Source organism: Chiloscyllium plagiosum, unplaced genomic scaffold, assembly GCF_037043375.1.
Source record: "Chiloscyllium plagiosum isolate Xiang-an unplaced genomic scaffold, Cpla_swu_hap1 HiC_scaffold_25, whole genome shotgun sequence".
Lineage (NCBI taxonomy): Eukaryota > Metazoa > Chordata > Chondrichthyes > Orectolobiformes > Hemiscylliidae > Chiloscyllium > Chiloscyllium plagiosum.
Window position 1 is genome coordinate 49,623,060 of NW_028270163.1, and position 18,083 is coordinate 49,641,142.

General features: G+C 40.4%; 1 protein-coding gene across 2 annotated transcripts in view; it reads right to left on the reverse strand.

Moving 5' to 3' along the window:
• cep131 (centrosomal protein 131) overlaps positions 1-18,083 on the reverse strand; it is a 129,982-nt gene that overhangs the window by 9,990 nt on the left and 101,909 nt on the right. For both annotated transcript variants that reach the window (XM_043714980.2, XM_043714979.2), the window contains 3 exons: positions 15,891-15,965; positions 12,985-13,127; positions 2,790-2,967 (listed from right to left, as the gene is read on the reverse strand). In XM_043714980.2, the coding sequence (XP_043570915.1) occupies positions 2,790-2,967; positions 12,985-13,127; positions 15,891-15,965 (396 nt within the window). The remainder of the gene's footprint in view (positions 1-2,789; positions 2,968-12,984; positions 13,128-15,890; positions 15,966-18,083) is intronic.

Below are 18,083 nucleotides of genomic sequence, written 5' to 3' on the forward strand. Positions count from 1 at the left end.
ACCGTCCTCATGACCTGTTCTATCTGTCCATTTTCCTTCCCACCTATTCTGCTCCAACCAGCTCCCCAACGTATCACCATTACCCCCACCTTCATCCACCTATTGTACTCTCAGCTACCTTTCCCCCAGCCCCACCCCCTCTCATTTATCTCTCTACACTCTTGGCTCACAAGCGTCGTTCCTGATGAAGGGTTTTTGCCCGAAACATCAATTCTCCTGCTCCTTGGATGTGGCCTGACCTGCTGGGTTTTGTCAGCACCACATTCTCGCCCCATTATTTAAATTGGCCACAACACACTGCAGCATCCAGGAACTACAAGCAGCAGAAGAAAAATATCTATACCACGCCTTCAAGAACAATGGGTACCCGATAAACACAGTCCGCTGTCTCTTAAACTACAAACCCAAACAAGAAGACACGAGCCACACTACAATACCAAGACATCTCAGAGATGATTACTAGACTACTCCTCCGACCCCTTGGCATCATGGTAGCCCACAAACCTACCAACACATTGAAACAGCAACAAATGAACCTCAAAGACCCTGTACCATCAAAATGAATGTCATTTACAATATACCTGCAAGGACTGCAACAAACACTACATCAGACAGACAGGAAACTAGCCACCAGGATACACGAACACCAACTAGCCACTTAAAGACATGAGCCACTATCAGTAGTATCCTTCTTACACACAGACAAAGAAGGACACCATTTCGACTGGGACAACACATCCATCCAAGGACAGGCTAAACAGACACATGCATGGGAATTCATAAAGGCCTGGCATTGAAACTGGAACTTCATCAATAAACTCATTGATTTGGACCCCATTTACCAATCTCTCAGAAACAGAACCAGAAATGATATCACCCACCTTAACAGACCAAGACACATGAATAGAAAGCGGGACATAACACCAGTGCTTCAATGGAGGCTCACTGATGATATTACCTAGCATGATGACGAAACATCTGAGAACAAACCTACCGGCTCAGTGAGCAAATTTACAACCTGAAACATTATTCTCTCCTATCAACATATCCTTTTTTTCTGGACATGCTTCCCAACCTTCCAATTATATGCATATATGCTATTCAAATCAAATATTTCTGTGGAACTTGCTGATACATGAAGGTGCTGGCAGTGCCTGTCATACTTGCAATTTAGAATGAAAATTTCAATTTTAAAACCAGAACATATTGCTTTGGCCCATGAAATCACATAATAAACAGGAGTAGAAATAAAACAGTGTGTGCGTTGTGAAAGTGTAACAGTAAGGCAAATAAACATCTTTTAAAGATGGCTAAATATTCTGAGGCCAATGCAACTGTCATCTCATCTCCACCCTTACACACTGGGAAAGACCCTAGAAAAATGAGCTTTTCCAATTTAAGGAGTGTCCCCCATAAAATGTAACTACGTATAACAATTCCTTTATAGAAAAAAAGCATTGAATAGCAATGAAAGATTAACTAGAGGGTTAGACATAATGTGGGCTGAGTGTCAAAAAAGGATGAAAAATCCATTTGCAAGATAGAAGGATCAAAACAAATGGTTAACAAGCCATGGGACCAAATGAAGCAATCAATGGGAAAAAGCACAAGATTTTGAAGCAAAATGAAAGAAAGACTCATCATTGGACAAATCACAGGAATTAATCAAAGACAAAGGTGCAGATTAATAGTCCAAAGTTAATATTGTCCTATTGTCTCTATGAACACACACCCATCTCCCATCATCTAACAATAAGGCCTCAAAACCTATACTTGGAGATTTGAAGTAAATTTATCATGATTTTGAGGTCATATTCCAATAGTTACTTTCAGAGTAGAAGTTGCTTTCATAACCCAATTGCATAACAAAACTAAAGTTCAGTTTCTTCTCCTGGAGGTGTTTTGTTGAACCAATAATGGTGAATTAATATTTCCATTCGGTACTTCATGTTTACCTCCCATTTCTCAAAGCAATAACAAAGGAGAGTTTTGTAGCCTGAAAGAAGAGGCTCAAAGGTGCTCGTACTTGTGGTGGGTGCTACGAAGTCTTCAGTATGAGGAACAGTTGCCCAAGTGCTTTGAAGACAGGTAGGTTTTTCTTAGTAATCCAGGAAGAGCAGACAAGCCACGGCGATCAGAGCTGGGGGAGAGACTGCACTTGCAGTGGCAACAATTTAGGCAGGGATAGCCATTATCTCTGGGGTTTCCAACATCTCCCCTGGGAACCCATTGGGAAGCAAAAGAGCTAATGTGACAGCAAGAAGATGTGGGCCTCCCCTCCTGATGCGTTCCCACAGTACCCCCAGCCAGCTCCAAAACACTAAGAAAAGTCAGCTCAAAGTGACAGAGTACTGCTGCTGCTTTCAGCAGTATCAAACAAAGTGCCCATTCGTGACTAGTAGAGACAAAGTGGCATGGCTCTTGAAGCACATTACCGTTGTTCTTTTCAATATTGACAGATGTCCAGTAAAGACGACTGGGCAGAAATCATGAGTTGGAACCCCAGCTACGTTCTTCCACCCCTCAACCAAGGGCACCAAGGCCAACTATAATTCCTGTAATGGCATCAAATCTGCCTCACCATGAATATGGAACATAAGCAGTTTGACAAACACTATTTCACTGCTCATCAGGGTGGTGCCTGCTGCTGAGATAACAGGATTAAAATAGATGGTTGTTTGATGACTGGCATGGACATGAAGGGCCGAAGGACCTCTTTCTTTACTGTAAAAACTCTCTAATCTGTAAATGATATATCTAACACTAACAAATAAACACTTTTATGTTACCTTTCTGATATCTTCTATTTCTTGTTCTTTATATCTGAATAATCCCTTGAAGCGGATAGTCTCTCCTTCCGCATCCATCAGCCGTGCCTTAAGTTCATTGCATTTTTCCTGCAGATTGCGTTCTGAGCGTTCCAGTTCCCTCAATTCAGATTCATATTTGTGACGAACATGCTTAATCCTGCAAAAAGTACATTTTATACATATAGGCTTGTAGTGCCTGTTTCACTTGGTTTAATGCAATAGCAGTTTGAGTGTAGTTTCAGAAATTAGGATGCATTAGGGAGAGATGCACCATTTGCAGGTGACAATCACATCCCTTATGTTCAGTACAAAGTGCTAAATTGGGAGAAGGCTAATTACAACAGTATTAGGCAGGAACTGGAAAAACTGGATTGAGGCAGCTGTTTGAAAGTAAATCCAAATCTAACGTGTGGGAGTTTTTTTAAAAGTTTTTTTGACAAGAGTTCAGGGCCAGTATGTTAGGTTTGGATTTACTTTCAAACGGGATGACAGGTAAGGACGGCAAGGTATAGGAACCTTGAGTGACGAGAGATGTTTAGTTAAAAAGAAGAAAGCAAAGGTAAGATTTAGGAAAGAGGAATCAAACAAGGCCCTTCAGGAGTATAAAGGAAGCAGAAAATAACTTAAAGAAATTAGGAGGGCTAGAAGGGGCCTTGACATGCCCTTGGCAAATACAGGTTGTTCTGCTATAACGCAACAGTTGTGTTCTTCTGCAACATCGTGCTATAGAAAATCGCACTGTAGAAGATCACTAATAGAAAATCGCTATACCCATTCAGTAAAAATTTCCCATTATTTAAACAATGTTCATAATTCATCAATTACATTTTAGCCAATTTGCGCAGATGAAATGCGCATTATAGCAGGACAACCTCTAGGATTAAGGAGAATCCTAAGCCATTTTATAATAGGAAGGATTTAGATGGAGATGAGCCAAATGCTGGCAAATGGGACTAGATTTATTTAGGACATCTAGGCAGCATAGACAAAAGGTCCGTTTCCATGTTGTACATCTCTTTGACTCAATGACGTATATTAGGAGCTAGAATGGAACAAGGGAAAGGATAGGTCCACTCAAATACAAAATACAGAATTTTTACGAGGAGCCACAAAAAGTGGGTGAGGTTCCTAATAAGTATTTCACATCGGTATTTCCTAAAGAAAAAGACATGGGTGATGTTAAGTTTGGAGAGGGGTTGTTGATACTGTAATGCATGTCAATATTAAGGAGGAAGTGGGTGTTGGGTCTTGAAAAAAATTAAGGTAGGTAAGTCCCAGGGCCGAGGGATCTATGCCAGGATACTGAAAAAGGAAAGGGAGAAGATTGCTGAGGCTTTGACAGAGATCTCTGTATCCTCTGTAGCCACAGGCAAGGCCCTAGAAGACTGGAGAAAAGCCTATGTTGTTTCTTTGTTCAAGAAGGACAACAAGAATAATCAGGATTATAGAGCCTTACATCAATGGTAGGGAAATTATTGAAGATTCTGAGGGATTAGATTTACTTGCATTTGAAGAATAGTCAGCCAGGGATGGTCAGCCTGGCTTTATGGTAGGGGGGGAGCCTTGCCTCACAAACTTGACTGAGTTTTTCAAGGAAATGACAAAGATGACTGATGACGGTAAGAGGGTGGATGTGGTGTACATGGACTTTAGCAAGGCCTTTGATAAAGTCCCTCACGGTAGGCTAGTCCAGACAGTCAATGGAATGGAATCCATGGTGATTTGGCAGGTTGAATACAACATTGTCTTGTCATAGAAGACAGAGTGTAGTTGTGGAGTGATATTTTTTCCAACTGGAGATCTGTGACCAGTGGCCTTCCACAAAGATCAGTGCTGAGACCTCTGTTGTTTGCAATATACATAAATTATTTGGATGAAAATGTTGGTGGTCTGATTAGTAAGTTTGCAGATGACACAGAAATTGGTGGAGTTGTACATAGTGAGGAAGGATATCAGAGGATGCAGCAGGATATAGACAGTTGGAAGGGTTGGCAAAGAAATTGCAGATGGAGTTTAATCTGTACAAGAGTGAGGTTATGCATTTTGAGAAGTCAAGTGTGAGGAAATTATAAAGTATAAGTATAGACTCTTATGAGCAATAACATACAGAAGATCTTGGGAGTCCAAGTCCATAGTTTCCTGGAAGTGGCAATACAAGTGGATAAGGTGGTAAAGACCATAAGATATCGGAGTGGAAGGAAGGCCATTCGGCCCATCGAATCCACTCCACCATTTAATCATGGCTGATGGGTGTTTCAATTCCACTTACCCGCACTCTGCCCGTAGCCCTTAATTCCTTGCAAGATCAAGAATTTATCAATCTCTGCCTTGAAGATACCCAACATACCAGCCTCTACTGTGCTCTATGGCAATGAATTCCACAGGCCCACCACTCTCTGGCTGAAGAAATGTCTCCTCATTTCCGTTCTAAACTGACCCCATCTAATTTTAAGGCTGCGCCCACAGTTCCTAGTCTCCCTGCCTAACGGAAACAACTTCCCAGCATCCACCTTTTCTAAGCCATGCATTATCTTGTAAGTTTCTATTAGATCTCCCTTCAACCTTCTAAACTCTAATGAATACAATCCCAGAATCTTCAGCCGATCAACACATGTTAGGTCTACCAATCCAGGTATCATCCGTGTGAATCTCCGCTGGACACGCTCCAGTGCCAGTCGGTCCTTCCCAAATTGTGGGGCCCAAATTTGGACACATTATTCTAAATGGGGCCTAACTGGAGCTTTATAAAGTCTCAGAAGCACATCACTGCTTTTATATTCCAATCTTCTTGAAATCAATGAGAACATTACATTTGCTTTCTTAACCACGGACTCAACCTGCAAGTCAACCTTTAGAGAATCCTGGACCAGCACTTCCAGATCCCTTTGTACTTTGGCTTTATGAATTTTCTCACCATTTAAAAAATAGTCCATGCCTGTATTCTTTTTACCAAAGTGCAAGACCTCGCACTTGCTCATGTTGAATTTTATCAGCCATTTCTTGGACCACTCTCCTAAACTGTCTAAATCTTTCTGCAGCCTCCCAACCTCCCTAGTATTAATTGCCTGTCCGCCTAACTTCATATCATCGGCAAACTTCGCCAATCCCTTCATCTATATCATTATTATACAAAGTGAACAGCTACAGCCCCAATACTGAACGCTGCAGGGCACCACTTGTCACCAGCTGCAATTCCCAAAAAGAACCTTTAATCCCAACTCTCTGCCTTCTGTCAGACAGCCATTCCCCAATCCATGCCAGTAACTCACCTCCAAACCATGGACCCTCACCTTACTAAGCAGCCTCCCGTGAGGCACCTTATCAAAGACCTTTTGGAAGTCTGGATAGATAACATCCACTGGGTTTCCCTGCTCTAACCTACTTGTTACCTCTTCAAAGAATTCTAACAGGTTTGTCAGGCATGACCTCCCTTTACTAAATCTAAGCTGACTTGTTCTAATCTGATCCTGCACTTCCCAGAATTTACAAATTTCATCCTTAATGATGGGTTCTAGAATTTTACCTACAACCTATAGGCTAATCAGCCTATAATTTTCCATCTTTTGTCTTGATGCTTTCTTGAACAAGGGGGTTACAACAGCAATTTTCCAATCATCTGGGACTTTCTCTGACTGCAGTGAGTTTTGAAAGATCACAACCAACGCCTCCACTATTTACTCCGCCACCTCCGGCAGAACTCTAGGATGTAGCCCATAGGGGCCAAGAGATTTATCAAGTTTTAGATCTTTTAGCTTTTCTAGCACTTGCTGTTTTGTAATGGCTACCATACTCAACTCTGCCCCTTGACTCTCCTTAATTGTTGGAATATTACTCATGTCTTTCATTGTGAAGACTGACACAAAATACTTATTACGTTCTTCAGCTATTTCCTTATCTCCCAGCACTAGCCTTCCAGTATCAATTTGGAGTGGCCCAATTTCTCTCGCTTGTTTCTTATTACATTGAAAGAAACCTTTACTATCATTTCTTGTATTACTGGCTAGCTTACCTTCATATTTGATCCTCTCCTTCCTTATTTCTCTCTTTGTTATCCTCTAATAGTTTTTGTAGTCTTCCCAGTCTTCTGATTTCTCAGTGCTCTTGGCCACTTTATAGGCTCTCTCTTTTTCTTTGATACATTTCCTGACTTCCTTTGTCAGCCATGGCTGTCTAGCCTCTCCCTGGATAATCTTTCTTTTCCTTGGGATGAACCTCTGTACTGTGTACTCAATTACACCCAGAAACTCCTGCCATTGTTGCTCTACTGTCTTTCCCCACTAGGCTCTGCATCCAGTCGATTTTTGTCAGTTCCTCTCTCATGCCCTTTATTTAACTGTAACACCATTACATCGAATTTTGCCTTCTCTCTTTCAAACTGCAGACTGAACTTTGCTATATTATGATTGCTGCCTCCTAAGTGTTCCCTTATTTAAGATCTTTTATAAAGTCTGGCTCATTACATAGAACTAAGTCCAGAATAGCCTGCTCCCTTGTGGGCTCCATCACAAGCTGTTCCAAAACGTCATCCTGTAAGCATTCCATGATTTCCCTTTCTTTGGATCCACCAGCAACATTATTCACCCAATCCACCTGTATATTAAAGTCCCCCATGATCACCGTGCCCTTGCCTTTCTGACATGCTCTATCTATTGAGGATTGAGCCCTCCATTACCACCTGATGAAGGCGCGTCGCTGCAAAAGCTAGTGTGCTTCCAATTAAATCTGTTGGACTATAACCTGGTGTTGTGTGATTTTTAACTTTGTACACCCCAGTCCAACACCGGCATCTCCAAATCATATCTATTTCCTGATACATCTTGCATCCCTGGTCCTGACCACTGCTGGGAGGTCTGTACATAACCCCCATTATTTTTTTTTGCCTTTGTGGTTCCTCAACTCCACCAACACAGACTCCACATCACTTACCCTATGTCATTCAGTGCCATAGATTTAATGCCATTCTTAACTAACAAGGCAACCCTGCCCCTTCTACCCGTCTCCCTGTCTTTTCGATAAGTTGCAAATCCTTGAATGTTTAACTGCCAGTCCTGAATCCCCTGCAGCCACGTCTCCGTGATGCCTACCACATCATAATCATTCACGATGATTTGTGCCATTAATTCATCTGTTTTTTTATAAATACTACGAGCGTTTAGATAAAGAACCTTAATGCTAATTTTCTTATCCTCATGATTTCCAACATCTCTAGTAATATGTCCTAAGTTATCATTCTTTTTTGCTTCATTCCTAGCCTGCCTTGAACTTAAACCCTGCACACATGCTAACCTGCTGCTTATCTTTCTACTTGACTCCATACTCCCTGTTGCTTTCCCTTTCCCTTCACCCTGACTCACAAGTTTTAAGTCTTAGTACCACCGATTTATCTTTTTCGCCAGAACACTGGATCCAGTTTGGTTCAGGTGGACACCTGCTTCATCGGTACTGATCCCCCTGTTACAAAACTGATGCCAATGTTCCATGAAATGGAATCCTTCTTTCCCAACCAACCTCTTTAGCAATGTGTTTACTTCCCTAATTTTCTTATCCATATGCCAATTAGCACGTGGCTTGGGTAGTAATCTAGAGATTATGAACCTTGAGGAACTGTTCTTCAATTTCCTTCCTAGTGCTTGATAATCTCCAAACAGGTCCTCCTTCCTAGCCTTGCCTATGATGTTAGTGCCAACGTGGACCACAACAGCTGGATTCCACCCCCCATTCCAGTGTGCATGTGTTGTAAAGAAGGCATACAGCATAATTGCCTTTGCTGGTCAGGGCATTGTGTATAAAAGTCGACACATCATGCTGTAACTGTGTAAGACTTTGGTCAGGCGACATTTATGCGCACTTCTGATCTACTATCAGAAGGATGTAGAAGCTTTGGAGAGGGTGAAGAAAAGGTTTAACAGGATGATGCCTCAATTGGTGTGTTTTTGATATAAGGAGAGTTTGGACAAACCTCGGTTGTTTGCACTCTAGCATCAGATGCTGAGGGGTGTCCTGATAGATGGATAGTTGGGGGTAGTATTCTGAGAGTGGAAATATCTAAATGAGAGAGAGAGAGAGAGAGAGAGAGAGAGAGAGAGAGAGAGAGAGAGAGAGAGAGAGAGAGAGAGAGAGTGTGTGTGTGAGAGTGAGTGTGTGTGTGTCATAGGTTTAGTGAGAGGTGTAAGTTTAAAGGAGATGTGCAAGAAAAATGCTTTTACACAGAGGGTAGTAGGTACCTGGAATGCACTGCCAGGGGCGTGTGTAGAATCAGATATGATAGCAAAGTTTAAGAGACATAGACAGAGGATGCAGAGCATGTCTAGACAGATGGGACTAATTTAAAATAGCATCGTGGGCTGAAGGATTTGTTCCGGTGCTGCGCTGCTCTCCATACTTCAGATTTTGTCTGTAGTAAAATAGGAAGTTGTGAATACTAGTGTGCAGGCTATGGGGATCCAGAGTATAGTACTGGTGGAGCCTTAGTTCTTGTACTTACCCAACATAGGAAGTTTATGGACAACAACCACAGGCTGTCGAAGTACACCTTTGAGGAGTTATGTGCATGGACAGCAATTTTCTCTACTCACTTACACTTTCAAATTGTGCCATTCCTAGTGTAATAACTTTCCATTTTAATCTTCCCATTAAACTGCACTGAACACCGTTGGTCATGCTCCTGCACACATCACTATTCCTATTCATTATCCTGAAGATGAAAGTTATCCTCATCACTATCCACGACAATACCAAGGTTTGTGCCATCTACAAACTTTGCAATTTTGTTCCCTACATCTGAAATGTAGACTGTTTATGACTTCTACTGTCCTGTCCTCAACTTCCCCATCCCCAGTGACAATAATATTCACATTATTTGGTTCCTATATCAAAAGAGATGTAAAGTACTGATTTAAACCTTTGCCATAATCTTGCCTCTATATGAAGGACTCTCTTTGGGTTCCAAACAAGTCTGAATTTAGTGAAAGCCATTACACTTTGTAGGCATAGAAAATGTTTTAGGATTCTGTTCAGTGACAGTTTTTAATATGTTCAAGTAATCTCTCCCTTTTCAATGGGTTACCCTTTTCTAATTTCCTCTCTCCCTGCCAATAATATACCGGGATATTAAATGACTCTTGCTCTGACATTTGCCAGAAGTTTCCTTATTCTGTTTTATTTGATTTTTGTTTCTTCTCATATCTAGAGCATATTGATTTTAGATGTTTTACCATACCATTTCAGAGGAATATGCCTAATTTGTATTCGAACTGGACCTTCTCTGAATGCCTTCTATAAGTCCATTTCAGCTTTATCCTGCAAACTACCTATTCTAGGAGCTTACCAATGCTAGGACCTTTTCTAAGTTAGTAGAATTTGCTCTTCCCTAGTTGGACATTTTTATCGTTGAGAATTTGAAGTCTCTTTCCAATAATTAATCCAAACAGAATTATGTTGTGAATGACAGACAGTGGTCATTTGCCATACTTCATTTCTGTGAACTCAAACCAACACTGCTTTCTTCGCTGCTAGACTAGGAACAACTTGATCAAGAAAGCTCTCTCCAGCAACAACACTCAATGCTTCCATTCTCTACTCTTACCACAAAGTTTTCTCAGATTACATTAGAGTAGTAAAATCTATTATTAATACTTTACTTTTGTTACATGCCTTTCAAATTAGCTGAACCTGTTTTGAATAGATTCTGATCACCATTTGAACTTTATGATAAAAGCTTCAGCGATGTAAAACAGCCCCTCTCATCCTCTGAACAAATGGTTTCAGTCCTGGAGCCATCCAAAGTATCCCTTTTATTTAAAACTACAAAATGAAATTTCATTAACCCTGCCACTTTCCCTCCTCTAGCATACTTGAATATTTATAATGTGGAATATTAAGGACCCATTCTTGGCCTTACTTCTCTATTCCATCTCTGTTAATACAACCTCACAATCTCACATGGCAACTTCTACCTGCAATACCCCAACCTTATTAGTAACCCAGAAAACACTGAAATAAATACAATGTAATACCTCCGATGTCAATTTTCCTATTTTCCTCAGTGTGATGATAGAACGTTTTAGTACTATATCTCTCTAATTACACTGTTGTTTATGTCTGTCCTATGATTATGTTGCAGTTCCTTTCTGGTCACCAATCACAAGTTCACCCCTTCCCTCTCAAAATTTGTTCAAACTCTCCCCAATTCTACAATTAAACATTAGAGATTAAATATAGTTATAGACTCTAACAAACAGACTATTCCTCTTTTCAGCCAATCGTTATGTTTACACAGGTGTCCATCAAACTATTATCTAAATGATCATTTAGACATTCTACTTATGTATTCTGTCTCCATGGTGCACATTAAACCAGGTGTGTTGGATTACAAGTTATACATCTATAAAATGGAGCAAACAAGTTGCACAGGGCAGCTAGATTCTTTACAATTTTAATGTTCAGATAGAAGTCTCCTGATGTTATGACATCACTTTTGTTACATTTCATTTTACACAGAACATAGAACATTCCAGCGCAGTACAGGCCCTTCTGTCCCTGATGTTGCGCCAACCTGTGAAATTAATCTGATGCCATCTGACCTACCATCCCATTATTATCTATATGTATGTCTAATGCCTATTTAAATGCCCTTAACATGGCAAATCTACTACTGTTGCAGGAAATGCATTCCACGCTCCTACTACTCTCTGAGTAAAGAAACTACTCCTGATATCTGTCCTAAATCTATCACCCCTCAATTTAAAGATATGGCCCGTGCTAGCCTTCACCATCTGAGGAAAAAGGTCTCACCGTCCGCCCGATCTAACTCTCTGATTATCTTATACATCTCAATTAAGTCAACTCTCAACCTTTCTTCTCTCCAATGAAAACAGCCTCAGTTCCCTCAGCCTTTCCTCGTAAGGCCTTCCTTCTATATCATAGAACATCCCAGTAAATCTCCTCTGAACCCTTTTCAAAACTTCCACTTCCTTCCTATAATGCGGCAACACTCCAGATGCGGCCTTACCAGTGTCTTGTACAGCTGAAGCATGACCTCATGGCTCCGAAACCCAATCCCCTTACCAATAAATGCCAGCACACCATGCGCCTTCTTAATAACACTATCAACCTCAGTGGCAACTTTCAGGGATTTATATACCCAGATACTGAGGTCTCTCTGTTCATCCACACTTCCAAGAATTTTACCATTAGCCCAGTACTCTGCATTCCCGTTACTTCTTCTGAAGTGAACTACCTCACACTTTTCTGCATTAAACTCCATTTGCCACTTCTCTGCCCAGCCCAGCATCTTATCTATGTCCCTCTGTAACCCATAACATCCTTCGGCACTATCCACAACTCTGCCTACCTTAGTGTCATCTGCAAATTTACTAACCCATTCTTCTATGCCCTCATCTAAGCCATTCATAAAAATGACAAACAGCAGTAGACCCAAAACGGATCCTTGCGGCTCATCACTGGTAACAGAGCTCCAGGATGAACATTTCCCATCAACTACCATTTTGTCTTCTTTCAGCCAGCCAATTTCTGATCCAAACCACTAAATCACCCGCAATCCCAAAACTCCATATTTTGTGCAAAGGTACTGTGTGGAACCTTATCAAACGCCTTCCTGAAGTCCATATATACCATATCAACCGCTTTACCTTCATCCACTGGTTTTGTCACCACCTCGAAGAACTCAATAAGGTTCGTGAGGCATGATCTACCCTTCACAAAACCGTGTTGACTATCCCTAATCAAATTATTCCTTTCCAGATGATTATAAATCCTATCTCTTAGAACCTTTTCCAAAACTTTACCCACAACCGAAGTAAGGCTCAGTGGTCTATCATTATCGGGGTTGTCTCTACTCCCTTTCTTGAACAAGGGAACAACATTTGCTAAACCTCCAGTTTTCTGGTACTAATTCCTGTGGTCAATGACGACATAAAGCCAAGGGTTTGACAATCTCCTCCCTGGCTTCCCAGAGAATCCTAGGATAAATGCCATCCGGCCCAGGGGTCTATTTTCAGATTTTCCAAAATTGCTAAAACATTGTCATTGTCATTTGCAATCCCATCTAATCTAGTAATTTGAAATATTAGTTTTCAGTTTCTTTATACAAGACACAGTGAATTGCTTTTAGGATATAGATTCTTGCAAGAATAAATTCTGAAAACGTTCTCACGTATTCTCTGCCACCCTCTCACACTCCTGCTTAGAAACTCTGACTTCCTCCTCCAGACGTTGGATAACAAGCTCGATCTCCTTATCTCGTCCTTTGCGGACCTCTTCTTTTAACCCCCGCTCGTGGGTAAGCAACCACGCCTCCTAAAGAAGAAAGGAAATGGCTCAACCTAAAAGCAAGGACTATTTGAAGACGAATTGGGTTATTCCAACCCTGAAGGTTACTTTTCCAAAGCAAGTTGGTAGCATGAAGTACTGCATTACAAATTAAAGTGCCACATACCAGACATACCAGAAAATTTGCAATACATACAGTAACAAGGATAGTGATAGCAAGGATATAAAGTTGGTTTACTGACGGAATTACTGTTTTGCAGACTGGTGCAGGTATATAATGGGGTTTCCTCAGAATTAATATTGTGATTATAGTTCTTTTTGACCTACATTAATAATTTAGACTTGACAAATTTCAAATTCGCAGATAACGCAAAACTTGGGAGGGTCAATGAACTGCTGGCCAAGAATCCATGGGCAGGCTAGTGGAATGACCAAAAACTTGGCAAATGAAATTGAAAGCATACATAAATGAAGTGGTTCTTTTTGGTAAAGTGAAAAAGACAGATAATATAACTGTGAATGATAAGTACGCAGGAGAAGGGGGTTAATGTGTACCAATTGAAAAAGGTGGTGGGGCAGGTTCAGAAACCAGTTAACAAAGTAGATAGAATTTTGGGTTGAATAAATGAGGACAGAGTACAAAGGCAAAATAGTAATGATGAGCCATTATAAAATATCATTAGCGCATCAGATGGAGTCAAATTCCAAGCATCTGAAGGATGCCAAGGCATTGTGGAGGGTCCAGAAAGGATTTATCAGAAGGCACTGAGGATAAGAAGCTTCAGTTATATGCATAGACTGGCATAGTTAGGGTTATTTTTCCTAAAGAAGCTAAACATTTTCACATAACAATTGAATTCCACTGTCTGAAAATTTGGCAGAAATACATGCAATTATAGTTTGCATAAAAACAAAAGGATAATTGTTTCAAAAGAAAAATTGAAGAACTATGAAAAAATGGCCCGGAACAAACAAAATGGACTCAATAGCTTCCTGTTTTGTTGTTACCGTTCTATGATTCTAACTATGTAACCACAAGTGGTCAAAACCAACATTTCTAAAATAACAGAAATTGCTGGAAAAGCAGAGCAGATCTGGCATCATCTGTGGAAGGGTCACTGGTTTCTCTTCACAAATGCTGTTTCTGTTCCTGATTTACAGCATCTGCAGTTCTTTCCGTTTTTATTTTTAAGATAACATTTCTGAATCAGAGATATTTTTGGAATTTACCCAAAAAACTAAGTGCACAGATATCCAATATCATTAATTTAAAAGTTATTATTCCAATATTGTATTTAATTGGGGTTGTTTTGTCTTTACCATCTAGCACATTCAACATAATCTTTCCTTCAAATTAACAAGAGGTATGAATGGCATTTATTAATTGATTCTGGATAACTTGTAAATTGATTTTTTTAATACTTTAATTTACATTTCATTTTATTTACTAATCTAGGGTTACATTACCTAAACTAATTCAAGTATCTCAATGAAAATTAAACTTTAGAATGTAAAAGTGGTTAAGCTTCTCTAATTTTCCTCATAGCCTAGTTCCTTGACAGTGGAATCAGTCATTATTCTTTCATTCTGAACATGTGGTTTTTGTTCAGTCAAGTGACTACAACAGCCAATCAATCACGCATTAAATTTTGAACCACTTCTGTAGACTGCTGATCAGAATTGCTGAAGCACATTCTTTAGACAATGAAAATACTATGTCTACTATCACTTTCATGTCTTTTTCTACATCTTTATGTGTTCTTTCTATTGTATACCTATGGGGATTTAACATTGCAAAAGGGAGACAAGAAACTGAATTAACCAGTTTGGAGTTGCACCTCTGCCCCCAATTTGTGAGGAGACCTACCCTACAGAGCTGCTGGCCAATTCAGGTAGTTGACGAAGATGAAGAGGTAACAGATCCTGGAGTTCCAAGTAAATCTGGAAGTTTGGTCAGATCTGCATAGCAGACCTTAGCAAAGGGAAGGAGTTGTATTTTAGAGCAAGGATAAAGGGAGGGGTATGATCTTGCAAGGTATCCTCTTGATGAACTTACAGGAGCATTCCTACTTCCACAGCAGCTTAACATGTCTCCAACTTCCGCAGCCACATGTAAAATAGTGGCTGAGGCAGAATGAGGTCCTTCAGCAGCCATTAATTGGTCATTTATGGACTTCAAAAGGCCCACAAGTGGGCCAGCTGCCTGATATGTTGCCCACCTTAATATGGCGTACAGGTTGCGACTGGTTGGAAGGGAGCAGGTAAGTTACCTGCTTTATGTCACAAACTCCACAACTCACTTTCAAATAAAAAACGAAGTAACTTCAAATGTCGGAATCAGAAAAAAAAAACTGAAATTGCTGGAAAAACTCAGCAGGTCTGGAGTGTCTGTGGAGAGAAAGCAAAGTTAACATTTTAGGTTCAGTGACGGTTCCAGCAATTTCTGTTTTTATTCCACCTTCAAATACATCATTTGGGAGCTGTAAAATTCACCCTAATGATCTATCTAATTCAAACTAATTGCTGTAATGGTTTTCCTACTTATCTTTCTTACTGTCAAACTTTGAGGGACATTTATTGGCATTTACAACCTAAATTGCTCTGCCTCGTTTAATCTTATTTCGCTGTTTCTGTTTCGTCTGTCTACAGTTGTTTATGATATCACTATCTACAAGCCTTCAAAATCCAAGTAATGCAACATCTAATCGCTCTTTGCAAAACAAATTCTCTGACTACTTTACTGCAAACAAATGGAACACACTTTGTAAGCTGAAAGATAATTAAAATTACCTGTTTCTTCATGTAATTTTCTTCCCAGGCCTGTTTTTCAATTTCTAGTCTTTCCTTCAATGATTGAATTTCTGCCTGATCAAGTAGAGGAATGAAAAAGAAACAAAACATTAACAGTTCTTTCAGCCAAAACCAAAGGCAAGATTAAGATCCCAAATTGACTCAGTAAAATATTAGCACAGTACTGAAAAATGTCCTCTGTCCACCAACTCCCAAGAGTTTAGCTCATTAAACAGTGAGTAGCAGGCATGGAAAGTTGCAAGGTAATTTCCCAGTTTGTATTGAACTGACTTATACCTGCTAGAGCAATGGCACAACTAATATCAGTACTTCAAGTTAGGGAAAGGGAGTAAAATTATGCAGAGTTCATGCTGTGATGATCCTGGACAAATGAGCAGCCTTTGGAAAATACTGGTTACTATCGAACATGCCATTTGTTCTACTTATCGGGCCTGGAGGGGCAGTCCCCTTTGGGCTTCAGCATTAGAAGGGTCGCAGTAAACTACGCAGTAAACTTCAATTTTATTTAATAATCTAGGGCTACATTATTGCACTAATAGATTATATACACCATACCCCTATGAAAGCTGTTCTTTTTAGGCAAGAGACTCTTTAGGTGCCATGATAAATTGTAAATAGGTATGGCATGTGCACAATGTTTCCAGCCTGCAGCAGAGACTAGCAATCTAACCACAGAAACATGTGCTTGAATCTGAAGTAGGCCATTTACTGTATGTGTCTGTGACAACAGACAATATAATCCACTGTCGAACACTGGAGCTGCAGTGAGAAATTTTGACTTCTGTTGTGGCTCTTTTCAACAAGTTTCACTTTTATGGACATCAAAACAACATGGATTGGTGAGTAGCATTCTGTACAACTGAAACAGTGTAGTATTGCTTCCCTTTACGTGGTACTCCTGAAAAGGAGAGTGTGCTGTTAAATTTACCTGGTGTTTTGGTGACTGCTGCAAATGCCTTAGTTTCCAAGGAAATTAAAATCTCAAAATTTCAGACAAAACAGTTTCAGCAATAGAAAATACTATATCCCATCTGGGAACATGGAGACTTAGGAGCAGGAATGAGTCCATGGCTCCTCAAATCTGCTCTGCCCTTCAATAAAATTATGGATTGTGGCCTCAGCTCCACTTTCCTGTCAGCCCTCTATAATCCTCGATGCCCTTGTCCAGCAAGAATCTAACTGACAGCCCTAAATAAACTCATTAACCCAGCCTTCACTGTTTTCTCTTCTTCCCCATCTTCAATGGGAGACATCCTATTCTTAAACTACATAAGACCATAAAGATGCATGTGCAGAAGTAAGCCATTCAGTCCACTGTGTCTGCTCCATCATTCAATGAGATCATAGCTGATCTGATAATCCTCAGCTCCACGTTCCTGCCTTTTACCCATAGCCTTATTGATTGAAGCTCTGCTCAAACCTGAATATACTTAATGACCCTCAACAGCCCTCTGCGAAAAAGAATTCTACTGATTCACTCCCTCAGAGAAGAAATTCCTCTTCAATTCTGTTTTAAATATGCAATCCGTTCTTCTGAGATTATGCGCTCTGCTCCCAAACAATCCCACAAGAAGAAGCAAAAATTCCTCATCTACCCTACCAAGTTCCTTAGGACACCTACATTCCTATTCACCCCCCCCAGAAATATCCACTTTATTAAGTCTCCTCTGAATCCTGTATGTTTCAGTGAGATCACCCGACGTTTTCCTAAACTTTGATTGGTATTGGCCCAACCTATTCAATCTTTCCTCATAAGTCATTCATCCCAGGAATGAGTCAAATGAAACTCTTCTGAACAATTTCTAATGTAATATGCAATTGTGTCCTTTGTCCAATAAGGAGACCAAATTATACATAATATTCCAGATTAAATTATAGAATCCCTATAGTGTGAAAGCAGGCCATTCAGACCATTGAGTACACAGCAACCTTCCAAACAGCATCCCACCCTGACCCATCCTCCTTCCCTATTCCTGTAAGCCTGCATCTCTCACGGCTGACCCATCTAGCCTGCACATCCCAGGACACTATGGTGACTTAGCATGGCAAATTCACCTAACCTGCACATCTTTGGGCTATGGGAGGAAAGCAGAGAACTTTTGGGGGGTGGGGGGGGGGGGGGGGGGGGGGGGGGGGGGGAGGAGCCCATGCAGACATTGGGAGAATGTGCAA